The sequence below is a fragment of the Cervus elaphus genome, chromosome 17 (genome assembly GCF_910594005.1).
Source record: "Cervus elaphus chromosome 17, mCerEla1.1, whole genome shotgun sequence".
NCBI lineage: Eukaryota > Metazoa > Chordata > Mammalia > Artiodactyla > Cervidae > Cervus > Cervus elaphus.
The window spans coordinates 23,586,269-23,608,790 of NC_057831.1; the positions used below are offsets into that span (position 1 = coordinate 23,586,269).

Sequence of the window (22,522 nt, forward strand, 5' to 3'; positions counted from 1 at the left end):
TCAGGGGGACTTGTCTTGACACCATTATATGTTCCCTGGCTATTTCCTTTATGACTGCTTGTTCAAATTGTTTCCTGTATTTTCCTTTGTGAGTATTTGTTCAATGCCTGAGTTTCTTGCTATATACTGTGAGTGCTAAAGGACTGTTTCTGTTTGGTATGTTAATATACTCCCAGGCCGAAACATAGAGAGCACTGCACAAATATTTTTGAATAAGTGAAAACTTTTATTTGGAGAGATTATATGAATTAGAGTGATTTGTAAGCCTTTCTGGGGAAAATAATCTTGCCTTATAAGATGTTGAATATTTTTGCCCTCCTCCTTCTCTCTATTCCTAATAAAATAATTACATATCTGAACTTAAAAACCCTGCAATAACTATCCCCAAGATGGTCTTCATTCTGAACATGAGATCCTTAAGTCCTGATTTTATATGGATGCGGATGCTGTGAAGTGGTTTTAGTAGTTTGTTTTTCTCTGTGATGGAAACTGAATTATCTCTGTTACAGATAAGTACAGAACTTAGGAAATAATATCAAATGCTTAAATGAGAACAGTGTGGAACAGAGAACAGTAGGCTCTATTCTGCAAGTTTTCCCTTCAGGAAGATCTCATTACTTCCTCTGGTGTTTGTTCTCTTTTAAAAGCTTAACTCAGCCTCACACGTTTTAATTGACTGTGTTTTGGAAATTTTTTTTTTTCTTTTACGAAGTGGAAGTTAGAAAAATTCTGCTCTGGTTACCTCTGTCAGTGCCTAAAGTCTTTTTTTTTTTTTTTTCTTTTCTTTTTTTAATGAAGTGATGAGACTGGATGCCATGATTTTAGTTTTTGAATGTTGAGAGCTTTTTTTTTTTTCTTTTCTTGCTATTTTGTTTTTTTCTACTTTCAAAAATTTATTTATTTTTAATTGAAGGGTAATTGCAATAGATGTGTAAATTCTGAACTTATTATTTCTGGGATGTAAGTTCAGAACCTAGGACTTCTGAATTCATCCTGGAGGAAATAGGGGTTTGCAAGTCTAGCCAGTCTCTTAATCCTGTTTAAACGTATTTTTATCTTTCAGTATGTTTCCTCATTTTTTATAGTTATTACCTTTAACTATAGTAGTAGGTTCAGAGATATTTTGAAGAAATTTAAAGAGTATCTATTGTGTTGCTTCAGCGTAATATGCTTTTGAAGGATAAATGTACATAATTAGATTTTATAGTCTTGGAACTTTTCTACCAAATTTAACTATGTTGCCTAGGTTGATAGATTAGTTATTGTATTAAGTTATCTATTGCTGTGTAACAATTATTCCAAAACTTACCAGCTTAAAACAACGTTTGTTATCACAGTTTCTGTCAGCCAAGAATGCAGGTGTGTCTTAGCTGGGTACTTCTGGCTCAAGGCCACTCGAGGTTACTGAGAAACTCTGGACCAGGGCTGCAGTCACTGTAAGCCTGGGTGAGGCCGGCCTAAGCTCCATCATGTGCTTATTGCTGGCCTGAGATGGGCCTCCAGGCTCACTCATGCGGCCCTCTTCCAGAATTGCCTCGCAGCATGGCAGCCAACTTCCCTCTTGGCCAGCAGAGAGCTGAGTGAGCACCTAAGACAGAAGGTACAGTCTTCTGTAACCTAATTTTGGACATGCTGTCATCGCTGCTGTATTCTGTTGGTTAGAAGTGATTCATTAGGTCATGTCATACTCAAGGGAAGGGGGTTACACTAGGGTGTGAATTCCAGGAGTGGTGCATTGTGGGCTATTTTAGATGCTGTAAATGGAACACACACACACTATCATGGACTGAATTCTGTGTACACCCCACCCCCAAATTTATATATTGAAGTCCTGACCCTCAATGAGATCAAAATGTCTCCCTGTTTGGGGGTGAGAACTTTAAGGAGGTGGTTAAGTTAAATGAGACCATTAGGATTGGTCCTAAGCCAGTATCATTGATGTCCTTATCGGAAGAGGAAATTTGGACAACAGCAAGGGTATATGTGTGTGTGCACAGAAGAGGCTGTTAAGGGCACTGTGAGAAGGCGGCCATCTGTCAGCCCAGGAAACCAAACCTGCCAGCACCTTGATCTTGTACTTCCTAGCCTCTAGAACTGTGCAAAACTTAATTTCTGTTGTTTAAGTCACCCAGTTTGGGGTATTTTGTTATGGCAGCCCTGGCAAACCAATATACACATATGTACTATTTTAAAAGAAAAGGTTTTTTGTAATGTTTAAGTCTCATGGTAATTAGAGTCTATCTTCTTTTCTCCCCTTGAAATTACAGATGCAGTGTTCCTTTGGTTGGGACTGGGGACCTTCTTTTCCTACCCAGGGCATCTGGAAAGATGTTAGAATTGAAGCCTATAATATTTGTCATCTGAACTACTTCACATTTACCCCCATCTATGGTAAGCTAAGAGCTGTGATTTTTTTGTTTTTCTTTTCTGAGCCTCCTCTGTGTTATAAACATTGGCTTTATAATTTGAATATACAAATACACAGTTGACCTTTGAACAATATGGGTTTGAACTGGGCAGGTCCACTCATGTGAATTTGTTTTAATGAATACTACAGTCCTGCATGATCTAAGGTCTGTTGAATCCATGATTCAGAACTGCAGATACAGGAAGGCTGACTTTGAGCATCAGTGGATTTTGGTACCTCCAGCGGGTCCTGGAACCAGTCTGTTGTGGTTAATGAGGGATGAGTGTACTTTTCAGAGACTGACTTTAAAATTTTTATGGCACATTAAGTTTAGAAAAGTGAAAAATATGTACAAACTGATCTGTCATGAAAATTTATTTTCCATGGAAAAACCGAAACAAACTTTTTGGCCAACCCAATATATAAGGCAGGTAAGTAGGTGGGTAGCTACCTTTTAATATGTCCTGAAAAATAAAAAAAAATTAGAGAAAGAAAGAAAGAAAGGAGGAGAGAGGGAGGTGAGGAGGGAAGGAAAGAAGGAAGGAAGGAACTCTGTTTTCCCTAGCTATGTATTCTCTCTTAAAAGAGTGGGTCTGCTGGCTTGCACTCCTTTTTGCTGCCCCTGTAGTCACTTTCGGAACTCCATGGTGCTGAGTTCTTGGTTTGCTTAAATCACTGGGCTGACTTTCTGTCACTGCACATTTTCTCTTCTGAAGGCCATGACATACCAGCCTTGTTAAGAGTTGAAAGTAAACTGGAAGGCAAACAAGACATTAAAGAAACTCTGGTAAGGTAAAGAATACTGCCTTTTCTTTTGAAAGGAGCATTGAAAAAAACCTCAGAAATCTCACAGATGTCAACAAATTGGTTGAGTACTGGTCAAATATTTGTTGAGCTCTTTGCTCAGCACTGTGTCTGGCTTAGAAAAGAAATATAATGTGTTTACTGACACTGCAAGTTGGCTGTGGTGTGGAGGGGAGAGATAAACCAAATTAGATTGTGTTGCAGTCTTCAGGATGGCAACCCCGGTAGTTTGGAAAATCAGAGATCAGAAGATTTTGAGAAGTTAGAGAAGTCAGGGTGAAGGTGGAGGCAAATGGGATTTTAAACGATAGCTCACGATGCCCAGTCCAGTTCACTGCAGGCCTAGCTAGACGTTGTTTATATGCAAGGTTGTGATGCGTCTGTAGGAGATTTCTGGTGTCTTTAGGGCCTGTTGACCCTAGATTGCTCTGCTGCTACTGCTGCTAAGTCACTCCAGTCATGTCCGACTCTGTGCGACCCCATCCCTGGGATTCTCCAGGCAAGAACACTGGAGTGGGTTGCCATTTCCTTCTCCAATGCATAAAAGTGAAAAGTGAAAGTGAAGTCACTCAGCCATGTCCGACTCTTCATGACCCCATGGATTGCAGCCTACCAGGCTCCTCCGTCCATGGGATTTTCCAGGCAAGAACACTGCAGTGGGGTGCCATTGCCTTCTCCGTAGATTGCTCTACATGGAGCCAAATCTGTGTTTTCTGAAGGCGGAAGATGAAAGCACATTAGAGATGGTTGATAATTGAGGAGGCTATTAGGTGCTGCTGCCATTTTTAAATGTTAAAAAAGCATTAGAGGCCCTGATGTAAATTGCACATATAAATGTGGCTATTTAGAGCTTTCTAGTTTAGTGTTTCTCAAACTGTTCTTCAGAGACTTCAGCAACCCAAACTGAGCCTTGCTGTAAAATCAAATACATAATGGTTCACTCTCCCCGACCTCCATCCATAACTTTTCTCAGGTATATATAATAAAACCTTCTGTAAGAGGGGGCCTGATTTTCCCAAAAGTTATTTATTCAATAGTTTTAAAGTTTAATCAGCTTTTGGGTGGTTAGAAAAAGTGCTCTGAGTTCCAGTATTCTGATATCTGAAAAAATTTGAATAGCACTGCTCTAGTTTAATTTAAAAGCTTGAATATGAACCTAAATATTTCTTTCTGATTGTGAGTCATTAAGGTTCAGTTTATTAGCCATTAGTGACTAGGGTGAATTTTATTTGAATTAAATCAATTTAAGTGATGCTTAAAATTTTATTTAGACTCACTGTTATTATCCACATCAAGTACATTTTTGTTGTCTTATGACTACAATATATTTTGTACTTAACAAAGAGAAAAATATGTTTCCTGTTCAGAAGATGTGTCCTATGCATATTAAGCAGTAATTCTTATATTTTTGATAAATTTAATAGATTTCAATTTGGTTGCTTGATGTAAAAGAGAAAATTGAAGCATAAACTTACAAAGCATTAGGAGAGAAACTTCCTTTAGGAGTTTTTTCAGAATTTTTTTTTCAGTTTGTATTTGGAAAATAGCAATCATCACTGAAATCAATATAAATTTAAAAGTTGACAAATAATAGAGAATAAACTAATATATTTTGGATACTTTTTGCGTTTATTTTGTATACACTTTGAAGCAGGATTGTGAGTTACCAAACATTTTTAAACAGGAGTAATTCAGAATCTAAAGTAGATACACATCATTTTTATTTAAAATCAAATACTGTATTCATTTTTAAAATTAAAGTGTGAAATGAGGCTAATCAAATCTAATGTAAGCAATGGCCAATCACTGTATAATAATACTACAGATAGTTTGTATTTAATTCTTATAAATTTATATATTGAGCTTATATTGTCTCTATAATAAGGGAGGAAAGCAAATAAACTAATCTAATATCTAGTAATTTCAGTCAGTTTATTATGAAAGGCTAAACTACTTTGACTTTGTGGCACTTTCTGCTTTCTGCCTGTTGTGGTTAGATGAAAATAACTTTTTGCTTTTCCAAATATTCGATTTATTTCTTTATTTAAAATTAGTGTGCTTACCCCTAAAGATCAAATGACTAATCATAGTTCTCCAATTTAATTGTATAAAGTATGACAGAAAAAAGCTATTAGACTTTTAAAAATTAACTTGAAATTTTTGTTAATTAATTTTCTTTATGTATATATATATATACACACACACACATATATATATTTGTCTCTTTCTACATTCTTAATTTTTTATCATAGTGCACTTTTCAGTATCCTTTGGTCATTTGTTTGATTTCCCTTGGCTTCCTAAATGATTTTCAAGTATTCTTAATGTTTAAGATAATAAAAACAAGTTTGTATTTGAAAAAAACACTGAGGTCAAAGGGAAGCAAGAGTTGCTCTCATTGTCTCTTAGGCTCTAATTTATCTGGGTTTTAAGAGATACTGATGTATTGATATGATTTTCTTTAAAACTTTATTAGAAAATATTTATTTGAATGCATATATGTGTGTGTGAGAGAGACAGAGACATACATTCATATATTGATCATTTCATATTTGTAACCTGATGTAAATTGTTCATATTAGGTCCTAAAATTTTTTAGGGAGGGATGGTTGTTTACTTTTATGAACTTTCCGTAAGGTTACGTAGACATTTTAAGTCCAAATATATAATGTTCTCATGAAACACTTCATTGCTTAATCTTTTGTTACCACAGTTAGAAAAAATAGTACAGAGATGTTTTTTTCCACATGTAAATCTTCCTCTTGAGCTGAGGTGAGCTGTGGGTCTTTGACCTGTGCTTGGGCACGCGCTTCTGTTCCTCAGAGACACCGTCTCCCTGACCCTATCCATATTTACCTGTTGCCTCAGCCCAACGCACCGCATCTCTTCATTCTTGAAGACCTAGCCTTTGCATTGGAGGAGTGGGCCCAGCTCCTAGCTAGACTCTAGCCTGTCTGACAGAGGCCTGTATTGAAGGTCACTGCCGCCCTTTGCATACAGCTTGCTACAGAGCATATAATATTACAATGTAGCAAAGATTTGCCCATCTTGCTCTGTTGTTTAGTGGATAAGTTGTGTCCCACTCTTTCCCACCCCATGGGCTATAGCCTCCCAAGCTCCCCTGTCCATGGGACTTCTCAGGCAATAATACTGGTGTGGGTTGCCATTTCCTTTTCCAGTGGATCTTCCTGACCCAAGGATCAAACCCACATCTCCTGCATTGGCAGGTGAATTCTTTACCACTGAGCAACCTGAGAAACCCTTCAGTCTTGCTTAGTGCCTTGTTTAACGCATACATTTTCGAATGCAAGCATGCATTTTCTTGCGTTCATTTTGAATCACTTTTCATTACCCATAAAATGACAGTATTCAGCCTTGAAAATATATTTATGGGTAGGTTGGTTGTTTGAATGGAGAAGGCAATGGCAACCCACTCCAGTACTCTTGCCTAGAAAATCCCATGGACGGAGGAGCCTGGTAGGCTGCAGTCCATGGGGTCAGACACGACCTGAGCGACTTCACTTTCCCTTTTAACTTTCATGCATTGGAGAAGGAAGTGGCAACCCACTCCAGTGTTTTTGCTTGGAGAATCCCAGGGATGGGGGAGCCTGGTGGGCTGCCGTCTGTGGGGTCACACAGAGTCGGACACGACCGAAGTGACTTGGCAGCAGCAGCAGCAGGTTGTTTGAATAACCTCCTCTGATTATTGTTGTGTAAGTCAATTTTTTTTCTTCTCTAGAACTTACCGGTTTATCCTTGTTTGGTGTTGGGCTGGGGGAAGATTTTGCTTTGTGCGTGTTTTGTCTTGATTTCATCTTGGAGGATTTTGTCCTACTGAGTAGGCAAGGAGATCTTGCTGCTTGGAAAAGAAGGGGAAAACAGCTATTGTAACTATGTAAGCCTGCTTTTTGGGTAATACAAGCTGTTAGCTCTTTGAAAAGCAGCTACTGGAGTCTGTCCTGTAATTCCGGCAGAAGGATGGGGAAATATCCTATGTCTGAATGTAAACATTCTGAGGCTTGTTGTCATTGCTGTTCCTTCAGGGGAACTGCAGCTCTGCATCACCTATGAAAGATGCAAGATGCAGCTCACAGGTAGAAAGAGGAGCTGGGAGGAGCTCAACAGGGCTAATGAATGCAGCCATCTTTGAAGAGCTTCCCCCTCAGTGGGATTAAGCATCTTTTTCATTTACATAAGCAATCTACCAACGTTTGCAGATCCATCCCATGCTAACCTGAGTGTGCTTCCATGTCCCTACTGGTTCTTCCATGTCCCTCCCAGATGCCGTCCTGTATTCTTAACCCTGACCTTTGGGGTATATTTTGTTTCTTTGAGTAGATCCAACATTTTTGCTCTTTGTGTTTGGAGTATAATTTATAGCGCCTGTCAAGATTCACAGACAGTAATTATTCAAGAAATATATTTCCACTGTTCGGCAGAAATGCCCACATAACTGGTGTCATGCCTTTGTCATGTAGTTTAGATTACAAAGATGGTATTCTGACAAATGGAGGATCTGGGCACCACGTAATTATGCACTTGGTGGAGGGTCAGACACATTGTTTATGTTTGTATATTTCAGTGTTTTTTCTTTCTTTCTTTCTTTTTTTTTTTGTTACAAAGACTCTCATATTAAGAGACTAACATTCTATTGTACACGCTTGAAGTGCTTTTTTTCACATATCACATATTTACTATTAGGACTTAGGACTCTGAAGGGCAAAAAGCACATTTGCTTTTGTTCTTCCTCATTGTTCAGCTTCATTCCGTGTTTGCATCCTAGGGTGCTTCTCTTTGATAGGCACCTCTGTGGGAGAGGCATGCAAGATGGAGAGCACTGGGGTCAGGAAACCTCGGCCCTTGTCCTGTCCACTGGCTCAGGAACTTTGGGCTAATTCTGCAGTCAAGGCCTTGAATACCCCGTCTACAAAGTGACTCATAGATCACCACGTTTCCTCTGCCTCTAACATTTCACAGGTTCTCTCCCCATGTTTGTAAATTACAGCACTCATTATAACCTAGTGAGGGCATACGTGTGGAAGAACTCAGGTTTTCTGAAGCTAGATACGTGATTAAATGAAGATATTGATACTTGAGGCTTAATTACAGTCAGTTAAAGCAAGGCTTACGGTGTAGTTCTGAGAGTGTCTTTCTGGTGGTTACAGACGCGCTTCTGTGTGTGCTCAGATGCTCAGTCACGTCCGGCTCTTTGCGACCCACGGACTGTCCCTCACTAGGCTCTTCTGTGTGTTTGAATTAAGGTAATTCAGCCATCTTCCTATTTTTCTCCTTCCATGACTTGTTTTCTTTTTTCTTCTCTTAGACAACCCAGTAAAGCTTTTTTTTTTCCTGACCACATCTAAATATTTTTTTCGTGACCACATTTTTACCACTACATGGGAGTGTAAAAGGAGCTGGCACATTTTAGACTTTTAAATATATATATATAGTTATATTTATTTGGGTGCATCGGTCTTAGTTGTGGCATGGGGGATCTTTGTTGTGGACTCTCAAGTTGTGGTGCGTGGGCTCCGGAGCACAGAGGTTCAGTAGTTGCAGCTCACAGGCTTAGTTGCCCCGTAGCATGTGAGATTTTATTTCCCCAACCAGGGATTGAACCCACATTCTCGGCGTTGCAAGTCGGATTCTTAACCACTGGACCATCAGGGAGTTCCCATAAACAGTGTCAAAGGCTAGTGTATTGGCCACAACTGCACACGTTCAGTTGTCCTGAAGGTCGCGTGCATGAAGCAGCAGCACGCTTTAATCTGGCTGTGTGGCTGGTTTCCCTTTCTGCAAATTCCAGTTCAAGTCGGACTCATGCTGATTTGGTTGGTTCGTTGTCTTTAGAAACCTCACACTGAATCAGCCTTCGAAGAATTTGAGAATGATTCCATGGCCAGAACCGTGTTCTCTGCCGTGTCCCAGGTCGCCTGCCTGGTAGAGTTTGTATGGAGCAAACTGTAAACTCTAGTGTCTTCTGCGGGGAACAGAAGATCAGCTAGGACACTGCTGAGGCTGCAGGCCAGGGAAGGCCTTGGTTGTAGAGAGAGAGCACGTTGCTTTATTCTCCACCCTGTTCTGATGATGAGTTCCTGTCCTGTTTGGGCCCGGGATTGATCAGTCAGGGTGAGGAAGGATGCAAAACTTGATGTAACTGAGAAGGAGACCTGGGAGGGGATTTTGAATTATTTACTAACCTTTCTTCTTTATGCCATCTAGTACTTTGTCCAGTTTTGAAATGTTCTTGCATTTGGCTTCAGGAGAGCTGGGGGTGATAGGTATTCTTTAGGGAAGGATAATTTGTTAGTTACAAGAAATATGCTAGGAAGCTGTGTTCTAGAAATGGGTCTTGATTTATAAGAGGGAGCGTTCCTTAACTAGATGTAAGATTATACATTATAAAATCAGCCAGTGAAAAGAAGAGACCGGGTAATGACAGAAAATTATTGTTTAAATGTGCTTTGTGAACCTAAATTACTGCAAGTTTCCATGACTTCTAGAGGGAAGGGTTGTACTCCATTTGGAAGATGAGAGAGCAAAATGAGTTGGTGTAGGGTTTGGTAATGACGATAGGCTTGTAACTCTTCATGTTGGCTTTTTCATTTCTCAGCCTTAGTTTTTTCATTCCGTGGCACTCAAGGAGAATAATGGGATGAGCTCCAGACGTGTGATGGTTTATTTTATAACTTTCTGTGTTAGAAGCAGTAGACACTGAGCAGTTCTGCCAGTAACCTTTGCGAGTTACTGTTACAGCTGGAGGCAGTTACAAGCAGCAGATTCTCTGTTGAAGAAGTGATAGGAAACAGCTGAAGAGCCTGCTTGATCTTAGTGGTTATTGGTTGGTAGGAGGGGCCTAGAGGGCAGAACTGAAACGTGTAGGTGGTAATTTCATGGCTGCAGTCACCATCTGCAGTGATTTTGGAGCCCAAAAAAGTAAAGTCTCTGCCTGTTTCCATTGTTTCCCCATCTATTTGCCATGAAGTGATGGGACTGGATGCCATGATCTTAGTTTTTTGAATGCTGAGTTTTAAGCCAGCTTTTTCACTCTCCTCTTTCACTTTCATCAAGAGACCCTTTAGTTCCTCTTCACTCTCTGCCATAAGGGTGGTGTCCTCTGCGTATCTGAGGTTATTGATATTTCTCCCGGCAATCTTGATTCCAGCCTGTGCCTCACTACTAGTCAAGGCCTGAAAGAAGGGAGGTGGGAGTTTTTGTCATTACACATGTTAAAGAGAGATTAGAATGGCATTTGGGGGGGATGTATTTTAGGATAGAGAGCAGCATATGCTTTTCTGTAAAGGGTCAGGTAGTGAATATTTTAGCGTTTAGGTTCGGATGGCCTTTGTTGCAGTTACTCAACCCTGCCTTTGTGGCCTGAAGGCAACTGAGAGCAGCGTGTGAGCAGTCAGCATGGGTGCTGTGTGGGCTGCTGGAACAAGGTACTGAAGACTGGGCAGCTTCAGCCACAGGAATTGATTTCTCACGGTTCTGGAAGCTGCAAAGTCGAAGATGAAGGTACTGGCCAGTTTGGTTTGTGGTGAGAGACTGCTCCCTGGCTTGTAGATGGTACACTTCCTAGTTAGGTCCTCATGTGGTGGTCAGGGTGCGGGGGAGAAAAGGGGGGAGATGGAGGGAGAGACAGGGGAGGAGAGGGAGATGGAGAGAGTGGGAGACGGGCATGGAGGGAGAGACTCATGGAGGGAAGGACGTGGGGGGCGGAAGTGGGGGGCGGAGAGAGAGGCGGTGGGAGAGAAAGACAGAAAAAGGGAAGCGGGTGGGAGACATGAAACGGGGGAGGCGGAGAAGGAGAAGGAGGAAGGGAGAGGGAGAGAGAGAAATTACTCTCTTTCTCCTCTTGTAAGGCTACCTTCCTATCAGAATAGGACTCCCTACCCTCATGAACTCGTTTAACGTAATTACCTCCTGAAAGACCCTGTCTCTGGAGAGAATCACATTAGGGGTTAGAGCTTCAACACATGGAGTTTGGGTGGGAGAAATGATACGGTTCAACCCATAGCAGCTGTGTTCCAATGGAATTTTATCTGTAGAAACAGGAGGTAGCCCAGGTTTGGCCCACAGACCGTAGTTTGGCAGCCTGTGGTCTAGAGAAATCAAACACATCAGAAAGTAGACTAGGTGATCTGTCAGTGTACTTCAACAGTTTTGCAAATCTGTGCTGTTTTGGTCAAAGACTCAGCCAGAGGACATATTTGATGTCTGGCATAGCTTGCCATCATGTTCTCCTATATAATAAAACCCTCTCCCCACTGTAAAAATCCTGAACACCACTAAGATACGGTTTGGGTGAGATTATTTGGGTGAGAGTGGCCGCATTTAAAGGTTAAGTGTACAGTCTCTAGTTTTAGACTGTCTTGGTTCACATCCAAGTTATGCTACTTACTAGCTGTGTGACCTTGGGCAAGTTACTTAACTTCTCCGAACCAGGTTTCTCATTTATAACATGAGAATAGTGGAATTTACCTTATAGCAATGGCGTGATGCTTAAATAAGTTAATACATGTTGGGGGCATAATGCAATGCCTAGGTCATAGTGTGTTCTTGGTAAATATTGTTATTTCTTGAAATAAGAGATAGTAAGGGCTTCCCAGGTGGCACTAGTGGTAGAGAACCTGCCTGCCAATGCAGGAGGTGTAAGAGAGGTGGACTCAATCCCTGGGTTGGGAAGATCCCCTGGAGAAGGGCATGACAACCCACTCCAGTATTCTTGTCTGGAGAATCCCATGGACAGAGGAGCCTGGTGGGCTACAGTCCATAGGGTTGCACAGAGTCAGACATGACTGATGTGACTTAGTACGCACACAGGGAAGCCAGAGGCAATATGATTAGGAGCTAAAGGTGAGGCAGGTGTCAAAGATTTAGGGATATCTTAGAAAATAAATAGCTTTGGATCAGATTGGAGTATGTGCTTCCATTTAAAAATGATTAAAATGTGGTAAAGGGAATATGAATACTTTTCTGAATAGCCTTTTAGTTCTCCTGTTCTTGTATTACACTTTTGTACTTATCCATATCCCATTATTCTCTTAGCTCATAGGTGCAGGGGCCATGTTTGTTTACCCTGGTCACTATTTAAGTCCTATCACTTAGCAAAGTACATGGTTCTATTTCTTGGATTAATAATCTACATTTAGAGTACATCTTTATTTTTTGCACATCTGATTAATTCTAATACAACTAAGTTTATAACTTATTATATGGCTTAAAAACCCTTAGTATTTTTTACTTTATAAAAAGGAACAAGCAAGAGTTTATCAATCTTGAAAGATTTATACTATCTTTTCACTTGTAATTTTCTATTTATGCCCTGTTTATAAAGTTTTTGTGACTTACAATTATAACAGTTTTGAGTAGAAGTATATACAAAAATATAACTTTGGTTATTCTTCTTTAGAATGAAGGATTAAACATTAAAACAGTTTTCACTGAACTCTTGATCATGATTGCATTTGTGGAGCACTTACAATTTAGAAGCTGCTTTGGTCTTTATTCAATGAATTCTACATAATATACATATTTTTTCTTTTTCTCTTTACACCTTAGATAACTATATGAAGACATGGCATCTTCAAATAGAGTCTTCTTTTGATGTTGTCAGTTCAAAGCTGGTTTCTGGTGAAGCGATTGTAGCCATCCCTGAATTAAACATACAGCAGATAGACAACATTGAACTTCAACATGGGGAAAGGACTGTTAAGCTCTTTGTGAAAATCGACAAGGTGAATGTCGGCACTTTCTGAGAGGCTACAAGATGGAAAGCAGTATTGTTCAAAAGAAATGCTTAGAAAAAAGGAACTGAATATTAAGGAAAAATGTACCTTTTCCATTTCCTCCTTTACTTTTAACCTGTTATATATTTTTTGTGTGTGCTAAGGAATGATTTCTTCCAATTTTAAGATTAAGAAAATGGAGGTTATGTGATTAATTTGGAATCCTCTCCTCTCAAGAAGTCAGGTGTGTTATAGTTTAATTTTTCTGCAGTATTTGCAGTATCCTAAATCCAAAATGCATCCTAAGCATCATATTTGAATGTTGTGATTGTTTTTGATACTGGTAAACTATTTTGAATATTGGTGCTTATTCTGAATACAGAATTCTAATTCTCAACTTATAATTTTTCATGAGTAGAAGTGGACTGGATTTTACTTTCTCTTTTTCCTTTCCTTTTTCTTCCAATTGACAATTGTGAGCTGAAAAGGATGGAGCAAATCAGCATTCAGTAACTGTTCAGATAAAGTAAGAACTCAAAACACTTTTCTAGTTCTGGGCTTGAAAGAAGAGTTCACCTCAAAGTCCAATTCTAAATGTTAAGAATATAGAATAAATGTCAACTGAGTGTTGGAATGAGGATGAGATGGTTGGATGGCATCACCGACTCAATGGACATGGGTTTGGGTGGACTCCGGGAGTCGGTGATGGACAGGGAGGCCTGGCGTGCTGTGGTTCATGGGGTCACAAAGAGGCAGACACGACTGAGCGACTGAACTGAACTGAGTGTGGGAATGGGAAGAATTGTTTTTCTGAATGCCCATGTTATTTTGTTCTTTTTGTTCTTTCTCTTCCCTTTTGATCTATATTAATCTATGCTTAACTCCCAGCATGTCGAGTTTTTTAAATGTTATCTATGGACTGGTATAATTTAACATGAAACAGGGAGGGAAAGTGATATAGCTCTGTGCTTGACTATGAGAAGTTGCTGTGATGCTCTGAATTACTGTATTATTTTGCTGAAAATATGCCACAGATTACTTAGACGAACTTAATATTTTTTAAAAGGCTGTTATCGTAGAAACTTGGTGGCCTCATGGACATGGAAACCAGACTGGCTACAACATGACAGTCCTTTTTGAGTTGGATGGAGGCTTACGTTTTGAAAAATCAGCTAAGGTAAGCAAATACTTTAAGATATTTTGTGGAAAAAAGTTTACTTTTTGTTAAAATAGCAATACAGATCTCTATAGAAATAGAAGAAAATGACAAAACTTCTGTAACCCCACCACTTGGAGATAGTTACTAATAATAGTTATATGCATTTAAAAGCTTCTAGTATGTGTGTATTTATCTTTTTAATGGGCCAGACATTGCACATTATTTTATTTATATATACTTATATATATATACTTATATATATATATACTTATATATATATATATATATATATACTTATATATATACTTATTTATATATATACTATACTTGAAATTGTGCTTTATACCAACATAATATATGTAATTTTGTTGTTGTTGTTTAGTCAGTAAGTTGTGTCCGACCCTGCAACCCCATGGACTGTAGCCCGCCAGGCTCCTCCATCCATGATATTCTCTAGGCAAGAATACTGGAGTGGGTTGCCATTTCTTTTTCCAGGAGATCTTCCTGACCCAGGGATTGAACCCATGTCTCCTGCATTGGCAGGTGGGTTCTTTATTGCTGAGTCACAGGGAAGCCATATATAATTTTACAGCTCAAATATTACTATAAGTTTCATATGAAAAATAGAATCCCTTGTCCATGCCACCCTTTCTATTCCTGTTTTCTACTCCTCAGAATCGATAATTTATAACTTTTACTTGTATATTCTGCTGATTACTTTCATTTCCTCAAATAACCTGCTTCTACTAGTATTTCCTAATTTTTCAGTTTTGTATGTTACCTATTGACTTCAGACCTATAGGATGAGGAACCTACGTGGTTCTCTCTGATTACCCCCACTTGGCCCCCAGTATATCCATCTTGTCTCCCTCTCCCTCCCAATGTAGTCATATGGCCATTTTTTGTTAACTCAATTTTCAGTGTTTATACTATTATGTTATGAACATGCTCTTCAAACTTGAACCACATGGTGTCCTAAAATTACATCTTCTTTCTTGTGCAAATTTCTGTTTTCCCTACAGTTAATAATTGCCTCTTGTTTCATTTTTTTTTTTTTTTTACTTCTTTTAAATCATATACAAACTCTCGAATATACCTTTTAAATTTAGTCACACTCAACTGGTAATCTATTTGTTGTTTATTACTACTATTATTAATTTTTAAATTTTATTATATTTTGGAACTCTCTCTCCTAAAGCCATTTTCTTATCTCCCTGATCTTGCTTGATTACTGTCTAGACCTTCTATTTAACTGCAACTTCCTTTTATTCTCATTCTAGAAATTCCCTTCATCTGTCTTCTAGGAGTTCTAGGTGTTTCCTTCATCTTTCTCTTGGATTAAACATAGAATCCTGATTCTTTGGACCCATGTTTCTCTTTTTTTTTTTCTGACTCTCCACTTTTGTTAAAACACTTTCTTCAATAGATTCCTGAGAATGTGTTGTAGATAAAGTATAATTACATTCTAATTTCTGTTTTCTTATATAGATCTGTTTGTATTTACTCCTGGAAGCTTTTAGGATTTTGTTATCTTTGATCATCTAATATTTGAAAATTCGAAAATGAGTGGATTTTTGTTTTTGTTGTGCTGGTTGTCTTGTGGGCTCTTCTGATCCTGAAACTCAATTTGGTTTTGTTTTATTTTTCTGGTACAGCTATTAATCAGAATGGACCTCCTGGAGTGAGAAATATTCTTAAATATCCCCTTCTTTATCCCATCTTGTCTTATTCTGTGTTCTGGAGAATTTACTTGATTTTATCTTAAGTTTTTAAAACTTCTCATTTTATGTTGGAGTATAGCCGATTAACAATGTTGTGATAATTTCAGGTAGACAGCAGAAGGACTCAACCATACATACACATGTATCCACTCTCCCCCCAACTCCCCTTCCATCCATGCTGCCACATAACATTGAGCAGAGTTCCCTGTGCTATTTTTTTTATCACTTAAAAAATTTCTAAAAAGTTTTGACATTTAAAAAATGCATCAGATTTATATTTCATGGTTTATAGTATCTTCTTATTTCTCTGAGAATTTTAATTCTTAGTTTTGAAGTTCTCTGCATTTTTGTTTTCCACATTCCTTTTATTTCTTTACTTGTTTCAGGCTCTTTTATATTAGAGACTTTCCTGGAGTGTCAGTTATTCTTGATGTGGATTCATTCTGAAGATTAAATCATAAAAATGCAGATGAGAAGACCTGTGTGAGCCTCAGTGTTCAGTATTCAGGTGGAAATTCAGCTTTATCATGTGTGATGCCCACTTGTGTATAGCTATAGATCTTGTGTGTGTGTGTGTGTGTTTAGCCTTGCCAGTGAGGACATTCTCCAGTCTTGTGTCTGGGGAATATAAAACTGGTTGTTATCATTCAGAGTCTAGTGGCAGAAGGGGATTAAAGTTCTGACCGTCAAATATAGTTTCATCAGTGCCCCTTCTCACGATGTGCTTTTTATCCTCAAGCCTCTCTGAGCTTCTCAGTTGCTCAGTCGTGTCTGACTCTTTGCAACCCCATGGACTGCAGCATGCCAGGATTCTCTGTCCTTGACCATCTCCCAGAGCTTGCTCAAACTCATGTCCATTGAGTCAGTGATGCCATCCAACCCTCTTATCCTCTGTCATCCCCTTCTCCTCCTGCCTTCAATATTTCTCAGCATCGCGGTCTTTTCTAATGAGTCAGATCTTTGCATCGGGTGGCCAAAGTATTGGAGTTTCAGCTTCAGCATCAGTCCTTCCAATGAATATTCGGAACTGATTTCCTTTAGGATTGACTGGGTTTGATCTCCTTGCAATCCAAGGGACGCTCAAGAGTCTTCTCCAACACCACAGTTCAAAAGCATCAGTTCTTTGGTGTTCAGCCTTCTTTATAATCCAAATCTCACATCTATATGTGACCACTGGAAAGCCATAGTGTTGACCATATGGACCTTTGTCAGCAAAGTAATATCTCTGCTTTTTAATACGCTGTATAGATTTGTCATAGCTTTTCTTCCAAGGAGCAAGCATCTTTTAATATCATGGCTGCAGTCAGCATTTGCAGTGATTTTGGAGCCCAAAGAAGTAAAGTCTGTCACTGTTTTCATTATTTCCTCATCTATTTGCCATGAAGTGATGGGACCGGATGCCACGATCTTAGTTTTCTGAATGTTGAACTTTAAGACAGCTTTTTCACTCTCTTCTTTCACCCTCATCAAGAGGCTCTGTAGTTCCTCTTTACTTTCTGCCATAAGGGTGGTGACATCTGCATATCTGAGGTTATTGATATTTCTCCCTGAAATCTTGATTCCAGCTTGTGCTTCATCCAGTTCAGTATTTCACATCATGTACTCTGCATATAAATTAAATCAGCAGGGTGACAGTATAAAGCCTTGACCTCCTCCTTTCCCAATTTGGAACCAGTCTGTTATTTCATGTCTGGTTCTAAGTGTTGCTTCTTGACCTGCATACAGGTTTCTCAGGAGACAGGTATTGCATCTCTTTAAAAATTTTTCATAGTTTGTTGTGATCCACACAGTCAAAGGCTTTAGTGTAGTCAATGAAGCAGAGTAGATTTTTTTCTGAAATTTTCTTGCTTTTTCGATGATCCAGTGGATTTTGGCAATTTGATCTCTGGTTCCTCTGCCTTTTCTAAACCCACCTTGAACATTTGGAAGTTCATGGTTCACCTATGGTTGAAGCCTCGCTTGGAGAATTTTGAGCATTACTTTGCTAGCATGTGAGATGAGTGCAATTGTGTGGTAATTTGAACATTCTTTGGCATTGCTTTTCTTTGCAATTGAAATGAAAACTGACCTTTTCCAGTCTTTTGGCCACTGTTGAGTTTTCCAAATTTGCTGGCATATTGAGTGCAGCACTTTCACAGCATCATCTTTTAGGATTTGAAATAGCTCCATTGGAATTCCATCATCTCCACTAACTTTGTTTGTAGTGATGCTTCCTAAGGCCCATTTGATTTTGCACTCCAGGATGTCTGGGTCATGGTGAGTGATCACACCATTATGGTTATCTGGGTCATTAATATCTGTTTTGTTTAGTTCTTCTTTGTATTCTTGCCACCTCTTTTTAATATCTTCTGCTCTTGTAGGTCCTTACCATATCTATCCTTTATTGTACCCATCTTTGCATAAAATGTTCCCTTGGTAGCTCTAATTTTCTTGAAGAGATCTTTAGTCTTTCCCATTCTATTGTTTTCCCCTGCTTCTTTGCATTGATCACTGAGGAAGGCTTTCTTATCTCTCCTTGCCATTCTTTGGAACTCTGCATTCAAATGGGTATATCTTTCCTTTTTTACCTGGAATCAAGAAAGAAAAGCTTCTCTTCTTTTCTCAGTTATTTTTAATGCTTACGCAGACAGCCATTTTGCCTTTTTGCATTTCTTTTTCTTGGGGATGGTTTTGATCACTTTCTCCAGTACAATGTCACAAACCTCCGTCCAGAGTTCTTCAGGCACTCTGTCTATCAGATCTAGTCCCTTGTATCTATTTCTCACTTCCACTGTATAGTCATAAGAGACTTGACTTAGGTCATATCTTAATGGCCTATTGATTTTCCCTACTTTTCTTCAATTTAAGTTTTAATTTTGCAATAAGGAGTTCATGATCTGAGCCACAGTCAACTCCCGGGCTTGTTTTTGCTGACTGTATAGAGCTTCTCCATCTTTGGTTGCAAAGCAAACCTCTCTGATGCTGACTGGCAAGATGATAGGTGAACTTCAGGATCCTTCCTCCAAAACAACATGTTTCACTTCTGCTTAGGGATAAAACTTCTAAGTCATTATGCATAAAACTGCGTCTTCATGTTACTTTAAACATTCGAAAATTGAGTCGGAGATTGGGAATGGAGCTGTCTAGAGAAGACAGTGGGGAAAAACAGCCCTTGCACTTTAAAGTAATGCTGTCCAACTACCTCTCGAGAAGGACCAATCCTCCCCTGCTCCAAATATACCTGCGACTGGTATTTAAAGCAAAATGCACCTATGGCTAATTCATACTGATGTATGGCAGAGATTGAACCAATATTGTAAAGCAATTATCCTTCAATTAAAAATAAATGAATAAAAAATGCAATAAAAGTGTTTTCCTCTGAAGATATAACCATCTGTTTTGCCTCTAAATCTTTATTTATTTATTTTTTTGTATTAGTTGGAGGCTAATTACTTCACAACATTGCAGTGGGTTTTGTCATACATTGATATGAATCAGCCATAGAGTTACACGTGTTCCCCATCCCGATCCCCCCTCCCACCTCCCTCTGCCTCTAAATCTTTAAATAAGCCATATGGTAACCTCAGATAGAGGATATTGAAGGACACAATTTGACTTTAGTCTAAAGAAATGACTAGGTCCTACCAGGACTAAGGATTGCTTGATATTTACTAGCTTCAGACTATGTATTGTCCTTCAAATGCCATTTCCATGCATGTGTGCTGGGACAGTAGAGATGAGGTAACTTCAGTGTGGCTTGGGATATAGTGTATAGTAAGGGGTGTTAATTGCTTCCATTGATTTTTCCCTTTCCGCTGACGTCAGCCGTCGGTGTTTGCACTGGCTGTGGCTGTCCTCTGGTGTCCCCTCCCGTTTGGTGTTACCTCTTCTGTGGGCCAGACACCATGCTCAGTTTGAAGCTCTGCCCTTCAGGAGCTCCTTTTCTGTTTTTTGATTGTTTAGTTACGCTCTGTATTTTCTGAGGCACTGTGAGTGTGTGTGTGTCCATAATATCTACAGGGAGCATGTCCTAGAGTTACCTAAAGAGCCAAGACTTTCCCGCTCATTCTAACTCTCTTGCCAGAAGACTTGTGCACTCTCCCATGTTGAGTTTCTTGTGAGTTATCTTTATGAAAGGGTAGAAAAGAATGAGTCATTCCAACTTAACAAAGAAAAAGAAAAGGAACTTCTGAGTTGTTGTGTGTGTTGGATATAAGTCTGTTTCAATTCAGGCTAATATGGTTGCATTGTTTATTAATATAAAGAAAAGTAATTAGCCTCCAACTAATAAAAAAAAATTAAAAATAAAGAGGCACTGCACTTGGTAAATTAACTATACTCCAATAAATATTTAAAAAAAAAAAAAAGATGCCACTCTTTCAGTTGATGAGCTACAGAGTAAAGGAATATGTGTTGCCTCACTCCTTGTGTTAATGCATGTCTGGGCAATGTGCTTGTTCGCTGGGGCTGCTGTAGGGTATTTTTGAAGCTCATTCATTCACTCAATACTTAGGGATCATCTACTGTGTTCCTGCCACTTTGATAGGCTCTGATGATAGAGCGGTGAATAAGATACCCTGTCCATTTCTTTCTGAGATTTTAGTAAAACTAATCATTTAGCTGGGAAAGTAAATATTTAAACAAGCAATTGCAATAAAGTATGATAAGCACTCTAGAGTAATATAGAGCACTTTGTGAGCACAGAGCAGGGCCACCCTGGGCAGATTTGCAGAGAAGGTGAGCTGTGCCCTGAGGGATCAGTAGAATTCAACCGTGCAGCATAGCAAAGAGGCAGAGGGAAAGACTATGTCAAACCCAGGGTCATGAAGGAATGTTGTGTGTTTGTGGAGGTGAAAGAAATTTCAGTGTGGCAGTGTTTGAGTTTGAGGTAGAATAGGATGATACTATGAAGGTCATTCTTACTAGGTCGGGAGCCTAGTAAGCCATGTGAAGGAATTAGACTGTCTTGAGGACATTGGGGATTTTTGAAGGGTTTTAAGGGGAGAGCAGTGATCATACTTGTTTGTAAGATTATGTAGATCAGATTGGAAGAATGACAGGATTAGGAGACCAGTCAGAAGATTTGGTGGTAACTCAGGCACAAGATGACAATTGCTTGATCTATAGAACTGCTGAGGAGTTAGATTTGAGAGAGAGTTAGGAGGTAAAATTTGAGAGAAATCTAGGAGGCTTAATGATGTATAGAGATAGGAGAGAAGGATGATTTATGAATGATTCTTAATTTGCTGGTTGGGGCCACTGAATGTCAGGTGGCAATTCCATTCTTTGAGTTAAAGACTCAGAACGAAGAACACATTTGGAAGATGAGATGGAATGAAAATTATTTCTGTGTTACAGGTGTTTTGTGTGGAGTAATTGAGGGATACCCCCAAAATAATATTTGATGAGCACTTCATTATGTGGGTCTAGAGTTTAAGAATTAAATCTAGGTTAAAGATATAGATATGTAAGTCAACAGAATGTAAATCATTTTAGCCTTTGGCAGGGGATGAGCTACTTAAGTTACTTAAGTAATGGGGGCCAAGCTAGACATTTGAGGAAAGCAAAGACTTGAGAAAAGGCTGGAGAGAGCTAAGGCACTGTGATAGGATTGTGAGGCAGCTCTGAGGGTTGAAAACTCTCTTTTCTGAGAGTCACAGTATCTTCACTTTGAAGGAATGATTGATTTCTTTTTTTAAATTTAATTTTTTGGGGGGTTTAAATGGTCATTTGAATTCTCTTTTCCAAATAAAGGTTTATCTTCCCCCCCAAAAAAAAATTTAATTTTTTAACACCAAAAACATTTCATACTGAGACACAGATGATTTACAGTGTTGTGGTATTTTCAGGTGAAGAGCAGAGGGACTCTCAGCCACACACACGTGTTTCCATTCTCCCCCAAACCCCCTTCCCATCCAGGCTAGCACATAAAAATGAGCAGAGTTCCATGTGCTGTACAATAGGTCTTTGTTGGTTATCTGTTTGAAATATAACTGTGTGTACATGACCTTCCCAAAGTCCCTAACTATCCCTTCCCCTGGCAACCCTAAGTTCATTTTCTATGTCTGCGAGTCTTTTTCTGTTTTGTAAGTTCATTTGTATAATTTCTTTCTAGAGTCCACATATAAGGGATGTTGTGTGGTATTTCTCCTTCTCTATCTGACTGACTTTACTCAGTATGACATTCTCCAGGTCCATACATGTTGCTGCAAATGGCATGATTTCATTCTTTTTAATGGCTGCGTAATTTCATTGTTTATATGTACTATATCTTTTTTTTTTCTCTTGTAGAGAGAAATTTTATTTTGCAATGTTTTCAGTATACTCACTTCGCATGTCTTTCCTCTCAGCTGGAGCCTCATACGCAGTTTGGTAACTTGGAGTCAGCTCCAATGACAGTATATTCCCCTCTTCATCACACATCCCATATACTTCTTAACTTCGGGAAGAATGAAGTGGTGCTAATGTTTATACAGCTGAAAACAAAGCCCTAATTGGCATTCTGACAACATAACCATTTATTGACCCATATGACGTTTGTAATTTTTGCCCTTTCCCCTCACTGTATCTCTTTAAGAAATAACTTGTCCCAAAACCTGGTGACTGTTTTCCAGGGCGCCCTGATGTCAGCTCCCGTAGCCTCATTCCTCTGCTCTCGTAACACTCGGCACGGTGATCGCTTGTAACTACTGATCGACTGAATTACTCTGTTTTTCTCAGC

At 39.1% G+C, this 22,522-nt stretch overlaps 1 protein-coding gene across 1 annotated transcript in view; it reads left to right on the top strand.

The window, feature by feature from the left end:
* The window catches only part of MANBA (mannosidase beta), a 124,325-nt gene that overhangs the window by 17,967 nt on the left and 83,836 nt on the right, over positions 1–22,522 (top strand). The window contains exons 5-7 of the mRNA XM_043871280.1: positions 2,268–2,391; positions 12,776–12,951; positions 14,009–14,119. Of these exons, the coding sequence (XP_043727215.1) occupies positions 2,268–2,391; positions 12,776–12,951; positions 14,009–14,119 (411 nt within the window). The remainder of the gene's footprint in view (positions 1–2,267; positions 2,392–12,775; positions 12,952–14,008; positions 14,120–22,522) is intronic.